The 22,541-nt window shown below is 37.1% G+C and overlaps 1 protein-coding gene across 3 annotated transcripts in view; it reads left to right on the forward strand.

Moving 5' to 3' along the window:
• LOC127867839 (cullin-1-like) overlaps window positions 1-22,541 on the forward strand; it is a 35,882-nt gene that overhangs the window by 8,916 nt on the left and 4,425 nt on the right. For 2 of the 3 annotated variants that reach the window (XM_052409329.1, XM_052409330.1), the window contains exons 7-19: window positions 350-512; window positions 2,041-2,171; window positions 8,104-8,211; window positions 8,802-8,908; window positions 10,586-10,634; window positions 10,881-11,012; window positions 12,948-13,068; window positions 13,258-13,334; window positions 13,878-14,009; window positions 14,364-14,456; window positions 16,901-17,016; window positions 17,922-18,027; window positions 22,125-22,238. In XM_052409329.1, coding sequence (XP_052265289.1) covers window positions 350-512; window positions 2,041-2,171; window positions 8,104-8,211; window positions 8,802-8,908; window positions 10,586-10,634; window positions 10,881-11,012; window positions 12,948-13,068; window positions 13,258-13,334; window positions 13,878-14,009; window positions 14,364-14,456; window positions 16,901-17,016; window positions 17,922-18,027; window positions 22,125-22,238 — 1,449 coding nt within the window. Of the gene's footprint in view, window positions 1-349; window positions 513-2,040; window positions 2,172-8,103; window positions 8,212-8,801; window positions 8,909-10,585; window positions 10,635-10,880; window positions 11,013-12,947; window positions 13,069-13,257; window positions 13,335-13,877; window positions 14,010-14,363; window positions 14,457-16,900; window positions 17,017-17,921; window positions 18,028-21,486; window positions 21,561-22,124; window positions 22,239-22,541 lie in introns of those variants that run through there. The other variant, XM_052409331.1, reaches the window with a different exon arrangement.

The raw sequence follows: 22,541 nt of genomic DNA on the forward strand, positions 1-22,541 counted from the left end.
CTCTGTCAACTGACTGCTGTGATATGACTAAAAATTGTGAACTATGATGAAAAATCCTGAAAAACAAAACTCAAGTAACCTTTTATTTCCCCATATATGTTCAGCTTGAAGCCTGAAGCAAGACTTCATGCATTTGCATCAAGTGTCATCCCAGATTAGCCTGTGCAGTGTGCACAGGGTAATCAGGGATGACACTTTCTGTCTTTACTAGGTTTTCACTAAGACTAGACACCCTTGAAAGGCAAGGCCACCGTAGAAGTGGAAAGTGTCGTCCCTGATTAGCCTGTGTGTACTGCACAGGCTAATCAGGTACTTCACTACTCACATGCAATAAACCCTGTTTTTGCAGGCTGAGGCACGACTGATGGAGGAGCAGAGGAGAGTACAGCTGTACCTGCATGAGAGCACCCAGGACATCCTGGCCAGGAAGTGTGAGAGGGTGCTCATAGAGAAACACCTCGAGATATTCCATGTGGAGTTCCAGCACCTCCTTGATGCTGACAAGAATGATGGTAGGAATGAGAGTCTGTTTTTGGTAAAATGTAAACCCAAGAATGATGGTAGGAATGAGAGCCTGTTTTTGGTAAAATGTAAACCCAAGAATGATGGTAGGAATGAGAGCCTGTTTTTGGTAAAATGTAAACCCAAGAATGATGGTAGGAATGAGAGCCTGTTTTTGGTTAAATGCAAACCCAAGTATGATGGTAGGAATGTGACTGTTGACTGGTATTTGGTTTCTTGTAAACCCTATAGACTTACATGTACTTAAGTAGCAGCGATTTTATTGCTGATCAATTCGAAATGATTTCTGTCTTTTGATTTCACTACATTTTTTTAAACCTGATAATTTTTAGCTCTGCTGTTTTCAGAGAGAACCCGAGGTATTGTCATAGCCAGCTCGTCGTCCGGCATCTGCCGTCCGGCGTCCGCGTGGTGCTAAAACCTTGACATTGGCTCTAAAATCTGAAAGTGCTTCCACTAACAACTTTGAAATTTCATATGTGGCTACACCTTGATGAGTTCTACACACCACACCCATTTTTGGGTCACTAGGTCGAAGGTCAAGGTCACAGTGACCTCTAATATAAAACTTCTGACAAGCTTTCATTTATTCAAAACTGCACCCGCAGCAGAGCATTGGCACCCGCTATGCAGTGCTCTTTTTTAAACTTATGATTATATAGCTAATACACTTCAAATTCTATAATGAAGACACTTATCAGCAAACATTTTGATTTTAAGTCTTCATTTTAATGGAGAATCACAACGGATGTCATGAATATATATATGACTCATTGTCCTCTAATAATGCCGCTCTTGGCATGGAATGACAATTAATGTCTCATGATCAGTGTTTTCCATGAATTATTCTTCTGGCCCCTGTTATCTCAGCTGTGTTATGAATCCTGGGATTTCCAGTTTTAATCTCAGCCTGCCCCATCAGGTGGTGAAAGGTCATGAAAACATTTGAGCCTCGATCTGGGACAACCGGGCTTAATGCATGTGCGTTATGTGTTGTCTCAGATTAGCCTTTGCAGTCAGGGTCATGAAAACATTTTAGCCTCAATCTGGGAAAAGGGGGCTTAATGCATGTGCGTAAAGCGATGTCTGAGATTAGCTTTAGGCTAATCAGGGACGACACTGTCCACAAATACTGGACTCTTGTTTAAAAGAGGCTTTCTTTAAAAGAAATGCGTACAAGTTGAAATTCTCTTCGCAGATGAGCTTAATCTTGTTTGACACTTAATGCTCATGCATTGAGCCCTGTTTTGTCAGAGCAAGGCTAATGTCTATGATTCGTACTCCATAAACCACTGTTTAATGCAGGGCAGATGCCAGTAACTGACATGTTTATATAAACTAAGTACAAGTGACTGGCTTAAATAATATAAACCTGCCGGGAAAAGTTAAAAAACCGACTGATAGGACTGAAATAATGACAAGAATTGTGAAGAGGATGACAATATAAATACACAGCCAAAGAATCAAATCTATGGACCTATATATTGACTATACAGATATATGTGTGACTGCTTTCAGATCTTGGTAGAATGTATCAGCTGGTGTCAAGAATACAGGATGGTTTGGGGGAGTTGAAAACCCTTCTGGAGACGCACATATACAGTCAGGGCCAGGCAGCCATTGAGAAATGTGGGGACGCTGCCCTCAATGTAAGATATTTTGCATTTCAAGGAGGCATTTCATATATGGCTGAAATGCACGTGTAGTTGCGATATATTAATGACAGTACAGGGCTCGACATTAACTTTTGAAGCCACTTGTCCAGTCGGACAAGTAGACCATAATTTCACTTGTCCTCACCAAAAAGCAACTTGTCCTGACCATTATATCTAATTCTGCTCAGTACTTTGCAAAAATAATGAAAAAATACAAAATGCTCAAATCATAAAGACTTGAATCGTTCAAAATACATGTAAACATAATTGTAGACAATTTCAATACAAAAGAAACTGACTAGAATAACAGGAAAACTCAATATTATTGATTTTTAAACATTATACAAAGCCATAATACCTGACAAAAACTTGTGTGTTGCCATCATCAAACAGAAAATGTTAAAAGTAATGTATATGTACAGTACTTAACTGATATTTAAAAAAACAAAATCATTTTATACATAGAGAGGACGTCACTACTTTAATTGTCTGTAAGATCGATGTGTACCGGTGTCGTAAAATGCATATTCTTTACAAGGGAGAATATTCTTGTTATCTTGGCAAAGAAAAAAATGTTAAGGGTTGCTTCCCTTGTAAACAGTACAGTGTAGTACATGTATCACATGGAACTATCCATCGTCGGATACCCACGGCTGCTGATTACGCTCCGCTCATACATCACTTAGGAATGGAGAGTAACGTAATGAATAGACTGGGGGTGTCCGACGATGGGAACTATCGGAATATCTCGGGCTTCGACTAATAAACGTATACAAAATATACTCGGAAAAGTTGAGTGATATCTCCACAGAAATAATGGCTTTAAAGGCATTTTTTCTAAGTTATACAATTATAATGACCACTTGTCCCGTCGGACTAGCAAATTCTTTATTTACTTGTCCGGACTAACAATTTGGTTGTCCTGGACAGTCGGACTACCTTTAATGTCGAGTCCTGCAGTATATGTAGCAGGGATATAAATAAGTGATTGCCTGTTTGCCAGGAGAGAAGAGAGTCCAGGCCAGTCAATTTCAAAATATGGTCATTCCACTAAACTAAAAGCTTGAAACAATTGTACCTCAGTAAATAAATATAGCGGCCAGGCTCTGTGAAAAGGGGATTTTATGCATGTGCATAAAGTGTCATCGCCGGTTAGCCTGTGCAGTCTGCACAGGCTAATCAGGGACGACACTTAACGCTGTTATGATATTTTGCGTTTAAAGAAGGCCGGTCATATTATTCAAAGAGCAAACCGATAAAGGCTCATATAAGGGCATGATACACTGTGTCATGACAGCAAGTCTTTAATATTGTCACACCAAACAAAACCACAAATAACTATTAGATGATTGTGACATTTACCTGGTTCTCAGCTTCTTACTCTCTGGCTGGGCTACTAAAGTACTGGAGATAGTTGCCATTCAGGGAAACATACAATAAAAAGTACCGTAAATCCACGAATATAATACGCCCTCGTGCATAATACGTGCCCTCGAGTTTGGTCAAAATTTATCGGTAAAAATTGAAAATCCGAGTAAAATACGCAATTAAAAATCAGTGTCCGAAATCGGCCATTTCCAAAAAAATGTGTCAATATATTTTTGTGTTGTGAAAATAGCAAAAGTAATAAGAAGACAAAATGGTTTCTTCCGTTTTTATAGTTGTCTAGATGAATTACTTTTTCTTTTTTCGAGTTACAAACTCGATACTTTAATATAACTTAAAATACAATTAAACCGCTCGTGTTTTTCATGATCTCTTTAATTAAAATACGCTGCTGTCATTAAGGCTAGTTTGGGAGTAAAAAACAAATTAATTAATTATCACCTTTCAATTTAATACTGCAATCGGCAGACAGGTGTAATCGACTCTATTAGCATCATAAAACTAATTATTTAATTACCACTCTTTACTTCAGTTATAGTAAATATGCGGTAGAAAGATAAATAGTGGTCAGCTAAGAAATATTTATTTACGGGTATTGTCAGTTGTGTTTTTTCATTTGCTAATCTCTTTATACGACTTAGCGTCCAGTCGCAATTTTGTAGGCAGACGATGATATTAACTGTGTATTCAAAGTATACAGTGTCTGCGCATGAATGACCCAATATTATCCGGTAGCTCCTCCTGTTCTCATGTTTCATTCGACAACGCCATTTCATGTGTAAGCGAGCTTAATGTTGATTGGCCAGCTACCATGCGCAATTCAATAACAATAAGGTCAAGCAATGTCTCATAATCGGGTACAGACCGGGTTTCGTTTACGGTTCGAATTGCGAACACTTTCAATAAACAAAGAGACAAATATAGAAAACCAGTCCGATATAAATGGCGGATGTTTTCAATGAAATTTTACTAGATTTTCGCATTTTCACAAATAAGATTTTTATTGAGCCAAATTCTCTATATTTTCGCAAGACTCAAATGGGGAATGACAGCGCGAGCCCTGTTGCACCCCTCTGATGTAATGGTGTAGTTCAAAATGGCTGCCGCGAAGCGAATAACAGCGATTAAGTTGAAAATTTGCACAGGAACATTTTTGTTCTGCTCTAAACTCATATATTATACGCACCCCCTACTTTAAGAAAAAATCGGCAGGTAAAAAAGTGCGTATTATATTCGTAGATTTACAGTAAGTTTTTCTCCAAGTTTAGTGATTACCATGTCCTTTTGTTAATTACAGACAAATGTGCCCTTACGTTATAAGTGTAGAAACTAAGAGTAAGGGACAACGATTTTTACTTGTATGGAATTTTTAGCTCACCTGATTGCTCAGGTGAGCTTTTGTGACCGGTCTTTGTCTGTCGTCCGTCCACATTTGTTCGTAAACACTCTAGAGGCCACATTTATTGTCCGATCTTCATGAAACTTGGTCAGAAGCTTTGTCCCAATGAAATCTCGGTCGAGTTCCAAACTGGGTCGTGCCGGGTCAAAAAATAGGTCACTAGGTCAAAAAAAAGAAAAAACTTGTAAACACTGTAGAAGTCACATTTCATGCCCAATCTTCATGTAACTTGGTAAAAATGTTTGTCTTAATATGTTGGTTGAGTTCAAAAGTGGTTCCGGTCAGTTGAAAAACATGGCCGCCAGTGGGCGGGGCAGTTTTCCTAATTTGGCTATAGAGAAACCTTGTAAACACTCTAGAAGTCACAATTTTTGCCCAATCATCATGAAAGTTGGTCAAAACATTGGTTTTATTGATATCTAGGACGAGTTCGAAAATGGTCCAGATCAATGAAAAAACATGTCTGCCAGTGGGCGGGGCATTTTTCTCTATATGTATATAGTTAAAACATGTGAACACTCTAGAAGTCGCATTTTTTGCCCAATTTTCATGAAATTCGGTCAGAACATTTGTACGAGTTCGAAAATGGTCCAGATAGGTGAAAAAACATGGCCATTAGTGGGCGGGGCATTTTTCTCTATATGTATATAGTGAAAACATGTGAACACTAGAAGTCACATTTTTTGCCCAATTTTCATGAAATTTGGTCAGAACATTTGTTTCCTTGATATGAGAGTTGAGTTCGAAAATGGTTCCGGTCAGTTGAATAACATGGCTGCCAGGGATGGGGGCAGTTTTCCTTATTTGGCTTTAGAGAAACCTTGTAAATACTCTAGAAGTCACAATTTTTGCCCAATCATCATGAAAGTTGGTCAAAACATTGGTTTTATTGACATCTCGGACGAGTTCGAAAATGGTCCAGATTGGTGATAAACATGGCTGCCAGTGGGCGGGGCATTTTTATACGCCCGTATAAAATACGGGACGTATTATGTGAAACCCCTTGGCGGGCGGGCGGGCGGCGGGCGGAAGGCATCACTTTGTCCGGACTCTAATTCAAATTGTATTCATCCGATCTTCACCAAACTTGGTCAGCAGTTGCATCTAGTTGATATCTAGGCCAAGTTCGAATATGGGTCATGCCGGGTCAAAAACTAGGTCATAGGGTCAATAAGTGCATTTTCAAAGGGGCCACTTTGTCCGGACTCTATTTCAAATTGTATTCATCCGATCTTCACCAAACTTGGTCAGCAGTTGCATCTAGTTGATATATAGGCCAAGTTCGAATATGGGTCATGCCGGGTCAAAAACTAGGTCATAGGGTCAATTAGTGCATTTTCAACGGCGCCACTTTGTCCGGACTCTAATTCAAATTGTATTCATCCGATCTTCACCAAACTTGGTCAGTAGTTGCATCTAGTTGATATCTAGGTCAAGTCCGAATATGGGTCATGCTGGGTCAAAAACTAGGTCAAAGGGTCAATTAGTGCATTTTACTTTGTCCGGACTCTAATTCAAATTGTATAAATCTTATCTTCACCAAACTTGGTCAGTAGTTGCATCTAGTTGATATCTAGGCCAAGTTCGAATATGGGTCATGCCAGGTAAAAAACTAGGTCATAGGGTCAATTAGTCCATTTTCATTTACATTTATCATCCGCTGAACACTTATCGAACTTGATAGCAATAAAAACCGCTATAAGCATCTTATAAAGGTGAATTACAGACAGCCTTGGTATTCATGCTGATATAAAATGTAAAAGCAAACAGTATTTAAACATTCAAACCAAATATTTATTTCAGTTTTTAGGGAACTAATTTCAAGATAAGTAATATCAGTACAGGAAATACTGCCATTCTATACCTATGTAGGTCTAAACAATTATGATTTAAATATTGTGTTTTAGAGAACAAATGAGACTAAGTGTACACTTATTGATATCAATGCATATATATGAATATATCAGTTATATAAGTTGTTGTTGTTTTTTTTGCTTATTTCCAAAACAAATACATCAATCATCAGTGTATCATCTCCAATGGCACACGAATCGGGCGTATATTGCTCCGTCATGCGGCGCTCTTGTTCTCTAAATGTATATAGTGAAAACATGTGAACACTCAAGTAGTCACATTTTTTGCCCATTTTTCATGAAATTTGGTCAGAACATTTGTTTCCTTGATATGAGAGTTGAGTTCGAAAATGGTTCCGGTCAATTTAATAATATGGCTGCCCGGGGGTGGGGGGCAGTTTTCCTTATTTGGCTATAGAGAAACCTTGTAAACACTCTAGAAGTCACAATTTTTGTCCAATCATCATGAAAGTTTATCAAAACATTGGTTTTATTGATATCTCGGACGAGTTTGAAAATGGTACAGATCTGTGAAAAAACATGGCCGCCAGTGGGCGGGGCATTTTTCTCTTGTACGTATTTAGTGAAAACATGTGAACACTCTAGAAGTCACATTTTTGGCCTAATTTTCATAAAAAATTTGGTTACTATACATAAAAAATTACTATATATATATAGTAAAAAAAGCTTGTGAAGATTCTAGAAGTCACATTTTTTTTGCCCAATCATCATTAAACTTGGTGAAAAGATTGATTATATATATATATATATATATATTACAATTAATGCCATAATTATTGCCTTTAGATTGTCCAAAATTGTATAATATTATACAAAATCCTTGTAAACACTCTAGAGGTCACAATTTTGTTTCAGATTTTATGAATCTTGGTCATAATATTTATTTTTGTAAGCAAAGTTTGATGTTTGGTAAGGGGGGTCAACTCAAAATAAAGGTCACCAGGTCAAATCTTACAAAAACAAAATCACTCCATATGCCAGAGTTTTGGTTCAATAATGATGAAACTTGACCAGGATGTTTGTCTGGACAATATCTAGGTCAAGTTTGACGTTTCGTAAAGATTGAATGAACCGACTCCTCTCAGGTGAGCGAACTAAGGCTATCTTGGCCCTCTTGTTTCGTTTAAGGAAAGTCTCTTCTAAAAAAATACAGTCTAGGCAGAAAGTGTTATCCCAGATTAGCCTGTGCGGACTTCATGCTTTGCGCACATACATTGAGCCCCATCTTCCCAGAGTACAGATCATATATTTATGTTCCTTTTTGCAGGATCCCAAAGTGTATGTACAGACAATCTTGGATGTTCACAAGAAGTACAATGCCCTTGTTATGACAGCATTCAGCAATGACTCGGGCTTTGTAGCAGCACTCGATAAGGTAACTACTTTGTGTACAACAGAATGGTTCTCTATTGCTGTTGATATAAAAATCATTATTATTACCAATGTGTATAATAACACAATTCTGTGAACATTCCACATGAACTTTATTGTGTGTAAAAGGCATAAGATCGCTTTATTGTTTTAAGATGCATTAAAAAGAAAACACTAACCAAAGAAAAATACTTGTTACCCAAAATACTAGAATATGTCATAACTTGTGTGTAAACTTGTTTAATTTGAAAAAAAGTGAATCTTATTGATATTTTCATCATCCTTTTTTAGTTAAGGTTTGGTGATTTTTCAAGAGAAATGATACTGTGTGGTACTTTGTTATAAGACACTTTTTAAAGGTGTGAATAAGTCCGGCAGGCAACAGACCAAAATCATACTTTGCGGGCAGCTATTACTCAGTCTACTTTCAGGCAAATTTTTTGAAAATAAAAATTGTGTGTCAGTAAAAGAATATTTGTCTTTAACATTGATTTCCATGTGCCAGAATGCACTTCTAATCCGTGATTTTGTGTGAAGGATGATAACATTTCCACCAATTTAACAGTGGCTTAATGTGTGTTTGCTTTCTTGTAGGCATGTGGAAGGTTTATCAATAGCAATGCTGTCACAAAGTTGGCAAATTCCTCTAGCAAATCTCCAGAACTTCTGGCTCGATACTGTGATCTCCTACTGAAGAAAAGGTATGGGTTAAACCACCTGTTCATTTAGGTTCATTTATAGTAATAATGACTTAAGTCAATATTGATTTTTTAGTGTGGATAAACTGAGTGATTCTGAATTTAATGTAACTTTTTAAAGTAGATAATATTTTGTAAGGAATTATAGTACTTTTTTAGCACATTACATGTAAAAGGAAACATTAAACAGGGATTTCAATAGATTTTAAAAACCAGGAGTCAATGACTCCTGGACTGAAATTTCGAGGAGTCAAATTGAAAAATGCTGGGGTCAATTTCGAAGCGCGTTTATTGTGTTTTTGTCTGTATTATTCATGTTTTTTTGATAAACATATGCTCTAAGAGTAACACAATATCTTAAAAAGTTATACTGCTTTATTAAATAACAATACCATGATACATAACACAACATTTTTTAATGGTACACAAAGATAATGACAAAACATAAATAATTTGTGCGAACAATATCCACATTAAGTTTTTAATTTCAAAACTTTTATTATTTCTATCACTATACTATGTTTATTTGTAAAAACAATAAATGCTCATTAAAATCTACTTCATCATAACACATTTAAGTCTTTTAACACATTTAAGTAATTTAAGATATATGGTAGCACCTTTTCATCACATATTTATCGTCATTATATTATCATCATCCCTATGATAGCTTTTGTAACAAAACACAATCTAAATGCATGGAACATCTAGTATATCTATTACTGTTTATCCGAATACTATACATGTCCGAAATATGTACACTTAAGAATGCCTTACCTGTAGTAGTCTAAATTTAATAATTCAAATTTTCATTCTTGTTATCTGGTTTAACAAACCTTATCAAATGTTTGTTAAATCGAGCTAATACTTTTTCCATTATTGAATCACCATTACTTGTAATTTGGATTGCCAGCTTTGAATTAAATGCGGGTTATAATTTAATTTACAATCTGTCAGCGATTTACAATGTCGAAAGTCATGCCGTTGAAATTTAATTCTACTTGGATAATTTATATATAATCGAAGTAATGTGTTTTCTCAATGTTTATGTGTAGTATTATGACTTGTAAGTATTAAAAAAATTAACTGGTATTTATATAAGATATATGGGTGTTACTCGTAATTACCGGTAGATTAACAAACTGACAAAACTCGCTGGACTGAATAGTAGATCTACGTTATTAATAAACCTTTGATCAATTTTGTTTTTTCTTTATTTTTGCCGACTCTCTTTAACCTTGCCGTCTGCAAAGTCTGCAAAAAACTCTGCAATTATCGGATGGTCAATCAATTATCACGTAATCACGGCTGCTAATTACCCAGTTAGTGCGCACGCACTATTTAGAAGGTGACATGTGTATTGGAAGAGATGAGATAAGATAAACAACGCCCGGGGTATTCTCTCGATTATAGACCGAGTTTCAAATTCTGATACATTAATTTCAATGAGAAGCACAGCGGGATTTATAACATGTACCATGGAACTCGATATGTTAACTGACTGACGCACGGGTAATTTTCTATGCGTCAAAATGACGCACAGCAAAAAGAAAGGGTTGCGTCAAAAACAAGTCATTTTTAATTTGCTCGCGTCAAAACGCAGGATTCTGCGTCTATTGAAATCCCTGATTAAATGCAATTGTTTTTGATATTTAACATTAATCTTGATTTTCATTGTAGTTCAAAGAACCCAGAAGAAGCAGAGTTAGAAGATACATTAAATCAAGTGGTAGGTTAAGCAGAAGCCACTCTGTTGGCTACCATCAAAATGATCTGGAGAGACTTTGTTGTAATAATATCCTGTATGGATTTCATGTTTGTACAAAAATACTATGGTTTTCTGTGGTAATCATTTAATTCCGTTATAAAAGTAGTGGATAAAAACAATAATATCTCTAAGAGTTTCTGAAGTCCCATTGTTTGCTTTATAAATCACTACTGTTATTTTTAATCCCATGATTTTATCCCTTTGCAGATGATAGCGTTCAAATACATAGAGGACAAGGATGTGTTTCAAAAGTTTTACAGTAAGATGCTGGCCAAGCGGCTGGTTCAGCACATGTCGGCGAGTGATGACGCCGAGGCAAGCATGATCTCCAAACTCAAGGTACATTGGCCTTAAGGAGTATTTGCGTAAGTGTCATCCCAGATTGGCTTGTTAAAGAATTGTTTGTAGAAAAGGAAGTATCTTGTAAACAAAAATCCAGCTCAGCCAGAAAGTGTGATCCCTGATTGGCTTGTGTAGTCTGCACAGGCTTATCTGGGACAACACATTTTGCGCTAGCATTTAGCCTAGTTTTCCATAACACATCTCATGGTGCATTCATAATCGAATCAAAACAGTGAAGATAAGTGTGGTTGAATATTGTCCATAAGTGCAACCCAAGATTTATGTGTAGAGAAATGAGATGCATAGCCTCAAATTACAGTGTTACAATCTTTTGCATTGAAATGCAATCTCCAGTACAACTGCAATAACTCGAGAGAGCACAGGACTGGCATCGATGCTCAAGTAATTGCAGGTTTCGAGTAATCCATGGTATTATTAATTTGTTTTCACTGTTTCGGTTGGTGATGCTTAACATCTGACCGCAAACGCTTTATTTACATGTAAGACGGTGCTTGAAAAAAAAGGCTATGTAAAAATCGCTTAAGGTTACAGTATTCTAAACTAAACAATAAGAATGATCGTTCGTTCATTTAATTTAATCAACATACACACATATATATAACACATATATAATTAAAAAATATTCAAACAATATTTAATTTGTATGTAGCATATTTAAAATAGCACACAAGGTACGTACGTGCGCATGAAGAAAAAAATAATGCAGCGCAAATGACAAAAGGAATTCAGTTAAGAGATTCCGATGTATTATCTGCTACACTCTCTTTTATACCATGCATTTTATTATAATTATCGATAGCTGGTAATTATTATGCTCCCCCAAAATTTATTTTGGGGGGAGCATACAGTCGCCGCTTCGCCTGTCCGTCTGTGTGTCCGTCAGTGCACAATTTTTGTCCGGGCTATTTCTCAGCAACTAATGACCTGAATTCAATGAAACTTTATGGGAAGCTTCACTACCAAGAGATGTGCATATTATCAGGGGGTTCTGGTCGGATGATTTTTGCTCAGAGTGATGGTCCTTTGAAATTTTCTATAAAATAATTATTGTCCCCCCAACTACAATGCCCTCAAGACGTTTCCTTTTATCTGAATATATAGTGCAATATTGTGACCAAAAAAAACTTTGGGGAGCATCACCCGTCTCAGACGGTTTCTTGTTTAATTATCATTAACTGTGTTGCTTTTATCTGCATCTCAAAGGATGACAATTTGGAGTGTTTCTCAAACTGCGACTATCTTCGCACCTAGTCAAGCTTTTATGATCTGCTTGATTGTGCTGTTTCACAGCGCCAATATTTTTAGCACCGATCAGACGAGAAATTGTCTCCGAATAATTGCCAGTAAATTAGGTGTGAAATGCCTTTCAGGGACCAGCACACATCCTCGAGTTATTGAAAATTGCATGTTTGAGTTATTGTTAGGGACTTCCTTTAATGCTCGAGTAATCGCCAGTTTTCGAGAAATCGCCAGCTCGAGTTATTGCAATTCTACTATAGTTCAATAAAATAATGAGTTGTTACAAAGCTCAAAAGCTAAAGTTCCCAACAGGTTTTTAGCTAGACTATTAATAGAAACAGTATAGTCAAAATACTCCAGTTGATTCTTAAAACGTTTATAGATATCTTAGACCAAGCTGGTTTAAATGTGAATCATCTTCCTGGAAAGGCATGGTCTTACTGTTCCAGTACATATTGCAAGTTCAGGGTATATTCCTATATGTTATTGAAACACTTGTGCTGAATGCCACCTATCTTCTTGAGCAAGCATTGAGTTTAAGTACACTTTTAGGTTCATGCAAGATGCCAGTTTTATATGAAAACATATCTTCATTCCAGTTCAGCAAGCCTTTTGGTTGTAAAATATGTTGTAATTTCAGGCAACATTCATGCCTTCCTCCTCCTGTTTCAGCAAGCGTGTGGGTTTGAGTACACGTCCAAGCTGCAGAGGATGTTCCAGGACATCAGTGTGAGTAAGGAGCTCAATGACTCCTTCAAGTCACACCTCACCCAGTCAGGGGACCCTCTAGACTGTAAGAATCTGGTGGTTTTTTTCATGTAATTTTGTTACCAGTTGACAAAAACCAACTCTTTGGGAGATATTTATAAAGAAAAAAAAATATATATTTAAAATTTTATTTTGTTGATCATACATGAAAAATTTCCATCTGTTAATGTTGCTGCACAAGTTTTAAGTAGCTGACTTTTGTCCTTTATTTCAGTGGATTTTAGTATCCAGGTGTTGAGTTCAGGGTCATGGCCTTTCCAACAGTCCTGTACATTTTGCCTGCCACAAGAGGTATGGGGTAGAAATGTGTACATTATGACATGGAAAATGTTACCAAATATCATATTTTAATAAAAAATCAAATGATATTTTCTTCTTTATTATCCTTATTTTATCTGTTAACAAATTTTGATCCTTTATAAAGACGTTATCCTTTCCCATTAATCTACTCCTTTCAAAGGCAAAGCTATCGCAAAATTTGCAGCTCACCATCATTAGGAATTTTCTGGTTTAACGCAAGTTCACTCAAATAGTATTTTAAAATCTTTATGCGTCTTCTACATTTTTGTAAACCCTTTACTTTTGGAGATGGATACAATCTTATTACATGTATTAAGATTGTATGATTATTGAATATCATACACATGCCACATTAAGAATTGATAAATTAATTAAGAATTGTGATGCTTTTATTTGGAATAAATATAACGTTTCTGTTTTATTGGGAATAACATTATACAAAAAAATTAATGACACAAAAGCATTTCTTTATATTTCATGCTGATGATTTTGTAAATTTATTTCTTAATATGTTTCACTTTATTTTATTTTCAGTTGGAACGTAGCTTTCAGCGCTTCACCACATTTTACAACAACCGACACAGTGGTCGAAAGTTGTACTGGCTGTATCAAATGTCCAAAGGAGAAATTGTCACAAATTGCTTTAAAAACAGATACACTCTTCAGGTATAAGCCATTTAAGGAAAATAACTTCCAAGAAGCTTTGCAACTTATTGGAGTATAATACAAAAACAATTGGGAATATCAACAAATATACGGATATCCAAATACCAAAACTTCTTCAATATTTAATACTTTTTCTCGCTACATATTTGTATTTTTCGTTTCTTAGTGTTATATAACTTAGAAACATATATGAATATAAAATCAAAAAGAAAGACAGAAACATGTGGTTCGCATTATGGAATGACCTAATATACATATAAATGTAAAACAACATAACCAGTGTTTATGGTTGGAACCGATTATATGAGAGCGCCTATGTCATCAGTAGATACTGCAGCTGTTCTTGTTTTGCAGGCCTCTACGTTTCAGATGGCCATTCTGCTGCAATATAACACCTTGGACTCTCTCACCCTAGCTGCCATACAGGAGAACACTCAGATCAAACTGGTAACTCAAGTCCATTGGCATGTTTAAAGACGAATTTATACATGGTTGATTGTCCCATCTTTAAATAACTATTTTTTCTTTGAAATTGAGCCTCAAAATGTTTTCATGTAATGCTTTTCTTCTGATCTTTATTGTCGTGATTTCTTTGTGAAAGGTGAAGGCAATTTATTGTTCAAGCAATTTACACATTTCTTGAAAACATAAAATAAAAAACATTGTTTTATTTAATTTGCTTGTTATTTCCATCTTAACAATTAAACTTAAGTATAAAGTTACAGTCAAGTAGTATTTACATCCTTATTTCTTTATATTTTTCAAGACATTTAGAATTAAAAGTAATGCATAGAATCTTATGAGGCCCTACTAGGGACTTTGCAGTGTTTGTTTAACTTTATGAATTACAAGCTGATTTAAACAAGTTTAAACTGATTTTGTACACATCCATATTAATAAATTATAAACCTTGCAGTCTGTCAATCAATAAGTCACTCAATCCATCCATCCACCCATCCATTGATAAGTAATGTTTGTTTCAATTTTTTGCACTTAATTAGCTTTGTTAAATATGAAGTCTGCCTTATACTGCTAAATCATAATTAGTTTGTGGGACATTATTTTTATGCCCCCGGAGGAGGGCATATAGTGATCGCACTGTCCTTCTGTCTGTCTGTCCGTCTGTCTTTTTATCACACTTTTGCGTTTAGGTTTCAAAAAATGCTCATAACTTCTATGTCGCTTTAGATGTAACCTTCATATTTGGTATGCATGTGTTTATGGACAAGGCCTTTCCATACGCACAAAATGTTGACCCCTTTGACCTTGAACTTAGGGTCGACGTTTAGGTCTTGAAATCTGCATTTAAGTTTCGAAAAAAGCGTTTTTTTGGGGCATATGTCTTCCGATGGAGACAGCTCTTGTTTGTTAATGTTGTGTGTAGAAAGATCCACATATTTAAGATCCCAACTAATAATTATGCCCAAAGCTTAATTGTTTAAGACCATTAGGACCATAGGCATGAAATACTTTAACATCCGATGTAATCCACGCCCACATCCTGTGTTTGTTTTGCAATCCATATGAATCCAGATACTACAAAAAGAAGAGTACATTACACTGTGTACTTAACTAAAAGTTGACATTTTCTGTAAAACTCTAATGCAGGAAAGCTGTTTTGATACCATTTACTTGTAATGGTAGAATCGTAAGGATTAGCACCAGTTTGTGAACATCATTCATGCCCAATGTGTGTATTGTGTTTTTCTGTGGACATTGAAGAATTACTGTACTTAAAATGACCTCATATTTGCAATGCAAATACTTTAAAATAATAAGCAAAATGAATATATTCATTTTAACCAATAATATTCAATCCTTATCTTATTGGTGCGGATTATGGTAAGATTGTAAATATTGCCATGATTGTAATTAAATTTAAATAAGTCCAATTAGACCTTGGCCATGATGCTTCAGTCCCACTTAGCTGTTCATTATCACTTCATAACATTGTTCTTGTTAAGTAATACATTGGACTAGTTAATAAGCATGTAACAATAAAGGCTGCTTATTATAATTTCTTAACAGAGTATAGTAATTGGCACGTGTTAAACCCTCCAACCTCATAAGATTAAGGTCCTCTGCCCACTGAAACTATGACAATTGCATCAGAGAATGACTGACACAAATTTCTTTTTTTGTGCCTAGTAATTTTTCAACAAAAATGTAATGCTGATGAATATAAATGAGCCTTGCTCTGTGAAAAGGGGGTTTAATCCATGTGTGTATAGTGCTGTCCAGATTAGCATGTGTAGTCTACACAGGCTAATCTTGGATGACACTTTCCACTTTAATAATATTTTTTGTTATAAAGTCTTCTTAGCAAAAAATAAGTTAAGACTGAGAGTTTCGTCCCTGATTAGCCTGTGTGGACTGCACAGGCTAATCTGGGACGATACTTTACTCATATGCATTAAAGCCGCTTTTCACAGAGCAGGGCCCAAATGATTTTTAGCTCGGCTGTTTTCGGAGAAAACCCGAGGTGCTGTTTTCGGAGAAAACCCGAGGTGCTGTTTTCGGAGACAACCCGAGGTATTGTCATAGCCAGCTCGTCGTCGAGTGTCCGCCGTGCTAAAACCTTGACATTTTCCTCTAACATCAAAGTGCTTCAACCTACAACTTTGAAACTTCATATGTAGATGCACCTTGATGAGTTCTACACGCCACACCCATTTTTGGGTCAAAGGTCAAGGTCATTGTGACCTCTATAAAAAAAAATTCTGACAAGCTTTCGCAGTCGAGCGTGGCTTCCGTTATGCGGTGATCTTGTTCAGTTTTCCAGTGACAGTATGGCTACCCTACTCTGATACCCAGTCTCTTGACGCCCTCTATTAGATTGTTCTCTAACGCTAGATGCCCCTCTCACTAGTCCATTATCTCTCTCTGTGCAGGACGTACTGGTGCAGGTACTGCAGATTCTGCTCAAGTCCAAGCTGCTGGTGACAGACGATGATGAGAACGATCTGCAGCCTTCCTCTCAGCTCTCCCTCTTCCTGGGATACAAGAAGTATGCATGCTTACATGAGCAGGGCTTGCTCTGACATTTAAGCCTAGTTTTGGGGAAACTGTCATCCCAGATTAGCCTGTGCGGAATGCACGGAAACCCCTTTTATTAAACCATTTTCCTTCAATATTTTTGTCTGCAAATTCTACACATAGTGTTGGAGGTGTTTGCCCCTTAAGTTTGTGCAGAAAATAAATTAGAGTGATCGTATGCAATCTTTATGAAACTTTTGGAAGTTTAAGTGCAATTAGTATGAACCTTTTGGAAACTTAAAGTGAAATCCTTATGAAACTTGTGAGTAATGTTAACACAATAATATGAAACTTTGGGGAAGTTTTAGTTCAATTGTTATGAAACTTTTGAAAAGTTATAGTACAATCATTAAACTTTTGAAAAGTTTAAGTGCAATAAATATGAAATTTAAGGGGAATTTCATGCAATCATTATGAAACTTGTGGGCATTTTTAGTGCAATCGTCATGAAACTTTGGAAAGTTTCAGTAGGCAATTTCAAGTTTGGTATTCAACACAATTGCTTGTATCACACACAAATCCATGTGAAATATCTGACTGACTGAGTTCTTATTTTCCATAAATTTCTTGAAAACATCTCATTTGAGTATTGTCAACAAGGGACATAGAATGCATTTTGTAAGTTGTGCTTTTGTCTTCACATATGAACACTCATGTTCAAACAAGAGTAAAAAGTGCTCCTTTTGTTGTTAATAAATGTTTGTTTTCTGTCATTTTGTCAACAATCTTCATTCTTTCAATCAACTTACTTAGATTTAAATTTTTACAAGCCATAATGATTCAAAAAAGTCAGCTGAACACACCACCTCCTTACTAAACCTGCAAAGAACAAGTGAATAAATCCACGTACAATTTGATTGTTTCATGTTTTTGCAGCAAGAAGTTGCGTGTAAATATCAACGTTCCCATGAAGTCTGAGGTGAAAGTGGAGCAGGAAATCACGCATAAACACATTGAGGAGGACAGGAAGTTGCTAATACAGGTATGGTGTTCACTGAGTAGGAGTGCTAACAGCTGAAATAAGTGTGCTCTGGAAAAACCAGGCTAAATGCTTCTGCATAAAGTATCGTCCTAGATAAGCCTGTGCAGTCTTTACAGGCTTATCAGGGATGACACTTTCTGCTTTTATGGATTTTTTGTGTGAAGGAAGCATCTTCTAAAAAAAAAATGCAGTCTAAGCTGAAAGTTTTGTTCCTAAGGCCAAAAAAATAGGTCCGTTTCGGGCCGCCTGACCATGTCTCCCGAATCAGCGCCGACCCTCAACATTTTATTGGGGTTGCAAAAAAAAAAATAATAATAAACAAAAATTTGTTGTTCATTTTCGTTCATATAAGATGTAATATCAAGCAAACAAAGCATATATATACATGTATTTCTTATTAAAAAGCTTTAGTAGCCTTCCATTTTAGTACACCCCCTCCAAAAACCAAAAAAATATACACTTAAAAAAAAAATTCCCTACCTACCGACCCTGTTTATTTTCAAGGAGACCAGAAACAGACCTATTTTTTATTTTGGCCTAATAAGCCTGTTTGGCACTTTAAGCCCATTCATTTAGCCCAGTTTTCCCCGAGGAAGGCTCCAATAATCTTCATCACAATCCCCTTTGTCAAATTAGCCACTGTTTTCAAATTTCAATTTTTGAATAATCAAAGCAGCTTTTGCCAAATAATTCACTGGGATTCCAAATTGTCAAGCCTGGATTGACAGCCCAGTGCCCTACTGATTGTCAACAATGGAGATCTGAATATAAATGAGTTTTCAACTAGAATTGGTACAGCAGATGTTTAGCTATTCAGAAAACTAGAACCATTGGTCCGGCTGACTTGTCTGGAACAAACACCTGTACACCGTGAAATGTCTTTGACAATGTTACACCCAGTTTTAAGTGAGTGTCTTCATAAGTTCCATACAAGATCAGAAAGTTTTAACTGAGTCTCATTCAGCCTTTTTCTGGGAAAGCTTCATGCATGCGGGCAAAGTGTTGTCCTAGATAAGCCTGTGCAGTCTGCACAAGCTAAGTGGGGACATTACTTAAACAAGATTTTCTGGAAGAAGAGACCCCCTTTAAACAAATAATAATATAAAAGCGAAAAGTCTTTATGCAAATGTACAAAGCCCAGTTTTCCCAAAACAAGGCTCCATTAATGGTAGTAAATACCTGGTTCCCCTAGTGTTACTCTGTGTACTCTACAAACAGCCAAAGTATTTACCTGGTTTCCTTAATCTTAAAATGTGTACTCTGCCATGTGTAATCTGCAGGCGTTCATAGTGAATACCTGGTTCTTTTCATGTAACCATGTGTACTTTGGAGGCAGCCATATTAAATACCTGGTTTCCATAATGTTACCATGTGCACTCTGCAGGCAGCCAAAGTAAATACCTGGTTTCCTTCATGCTACCATGTGTACTCTGCAGGCAGCCATATTAAATACCTGGTTACTTTCATGTTACCATGATTGTTTGCAGGCAGCCACAGTGAATACCTGGGCCTGAATGTTACCATGTGTACTCTGCATGCAGCCATAGTGAATACCTGGTTTCCTTAATGTTACCATGTGTACACTGCAGGTTACCATAGTGAATACCTGGTTTCCTACATGTTACTATGTGTACTCTGCAAGCAGCCATATTAAATACCTGGTTTCCTTCATGTTACCATGTGTACTCTGCAGGCAGCCATATTAAATTCCTGGTTTCCTTAATGTTACCATGTGTACTCTGCAGGCAGCCAGAGTGAAAACCTGGTTTCCTTCATGTTACCATTTGTACTCTGCAGGCAGCCATAGTAAATTCCCGGTTACCTTCATGTTACCATGATTGCTCTGTAGGCAGCCATAGTGAATACCTGGTTTCCTTAATGTTGCCATGTGTACTCTGCAGGCAGCCACAGTGAATACCTGGTTTCCTTCATGTTACCATGGTTACTCTGCATGCATCCTTAGTGAATACCTAGTTTCCTTCATGTTACCATGTGTACTCTGCAGGCAGTCATATAGAAAACCTGGTTTCCTTAATGTTACCATGTGTACTCTGCAGGCAGCCCTAGTTTATACCTGGCTTCCTTCATGCTACCATGTGTACTCTGCAGGCAGCCATAGTAAATTCCCGGTTACCTTCATGTTACCATGATTGCTCTGCAGGCAGCCACAGTGAATACCTGGGCCTTAATGTTACCATGTGTACTCAGCATGCTGCCATATTTAATACCTGGTTTCCTTCATGTTACCATGTGTACTCTGCAGGCAGCCATAGTAAATACCTGGTTTCCTTCATGTTACCATGTGTACTCTGCAGGCAGCCATATTAAATACCTGGTTTCCTTAATGCTACCATGTGTACTCTGCAGGCAGCCATAGTGAATACCTGGTTTCCTTCATGTTACCATGTGTACTCTGCAGGCAGCCAGAGTAAATTTCCCGGTTACCTTCATGTTATCATGATTGCTCTGCAGGCAGCCATAGTGAATACCTGGTTTCCTTAATGTTGCAATGTGTACTCTGTAGGCAGCCACAGTGAATACCTGGTTTCCTTCATGTTACCATGGTTACTCTGCATGCATCCTTAGTGAATACCTTGTTTCCTTCATGTTACGGTAATACCATGTGTACTCTGTAGGCACCCATAGTGAATACCTGGTTTCCTTAATGTTACCATGTGTACTCTGCAGGCAGCCATAGTGAATACCTGGTTTCCTTAATGTTACCATGTGTTCTCTGCAGGCAGCGATAGTGAATACCTGGTTTCCTTCATGTTACCATGGTTACTCTGCAGGCATCCTAAGTGAATACCTAGTTTCCGTAATGCAACCATGTGTACTCAGTCATTTGTAATCTGCATGAGCCTATAGTGAATACCTGGTTCTTTCATGATACCATGAGTACTCTGCAGGCAGCCAGAGTAAATACCTGGTTTCATTCATGTTACCATGGGTGCTCTACAGGCAGCCTTAGTGAATACCTGGTTTCCTAAATGTTACCATGTGTACTCTGCAGGAAGCCATTGTGAATGCCTGGTTTCCTTCATGTTAGCATGTGTACTCTGCATGCAACCATAGTAAATACCTGGTTTTCTTAATGTTACAATGTTTACTCTGAAGGCAGGGTTACTCTGCAGGCATCCTAAGTGAATACCTAGTTTCCGTAATGCAACCATGTGTACTCAGTCATTTGTAATCTGCATGAGCCTATAGTGAATACCTGGTTCTTTCATGATACCATGAGTACTCTGCAGGCAGCCAGAGTAAATACCTGGTTTCATTCATGTTACCATGGGTGCTCTACAGGCAGCCTTAGTGAATACCTGGTTTCCTAAATGTTACCATGTGTACTCTGCAGGAAGCCATTGTGAATGCCTGGTTTCCTTCATGTTAGCATGTGTACTCTGCATGCAACCATAGTAAATACCTGGTTTTCTTAATGTTACAATGTTTACTCTGAAGGCAGCCATAGTAAATACCTGGTTTCCTTAATGTTACCATGTGTACTCTGCAGGCAGCCATAGTGAATACCTGGTTTCTTTCATGTTACCATGTGTAATATGCAGGCAGCCATAGTGAATACCTGATTTCCTTAATGTTACCATGTGTACTCAGCAGGCAGCCATAGTTTATACCTTGTTTCCTTAATGTTGCCATGTGTACTCTGCAGGCAGCCGTAGTGAACACTTAGTTTTCTTCATGTTACCATGTGTACTCTGCAGGCAGCCATAGTGAATACCTGGTTTCCTTCATGTTACCATGTGTACACTGCAGGCAGCCATATTAAATACCTGGTTTCCTTAATGTTACCATGTGTACTCTGCATGCAACCATAGTAAATACCTGGTTTTCTTCATGTTACCATGTGTACTCTGCAGGCAGCCATAGTGAATACCTGGTTTCCTTCATGTTACCATGTGTAATATGCATGCAGCCATAGTGAATACCTGGTTTCCTTCATGTTTCCATGTGTACTCTGCCATGTGTACTCTGCAGGCAGCCGTAGTAAATACCTGGTTTCCTTAATGTTACCATGTGTACTCTGCAGGCAGCCATTGTAAATATCAGGTTTCCTTAATGTTTCCATGGTTACTCTGCAGGCAGCCATAGTGCGCATCATGAAGATGAGGAAGCAGCTCAAACACCAGCAGCTCCTCGGGGAAGTGCTCAATCAGCTCTCGGCCAGATTTAAACCCAGGGTCCCAGTCATAAAGGTACGCTCTTGATTAGAACTGTTGGCCTCCAGTAGGCTACTTTGAGCCTTATGCTTTGAAAAACTGGGTTTACATGTGCGTGAAGTGTTGCCCCAGATTAGCTTGTGCAGTCCGCACAGGCTAATTAGGGACAACACTTTCTGCTTGCTTGAAATATTTCGTTTAAAATGAAGTTTCTTTGAAACAAAAATTTAGTCTATATCAGAATATAATCATCAGTTATCAATTACAATTATTCTAACTTGTGCTACTCATTATACCCCCACAAACGAAGTTTAGGGGGGTATATAGGAGTGAGCTTGT

Source organism: Dreissena polymorpha, chromosome 2 (assembly GCF_020536995.1).
Source record: "Dreissena polymorpha isolate Duluth1 chromosome 2, UMN_Dpol_1.0, whole genome shotgun sequence".
NCBI classification, from domain to species: domain Eukaryota; kingdom Metazoa; phylum Mollusca; class Bivalvia; order Myida; family Dreissenidae; genus Dreissena; species Dreissena polymorpha.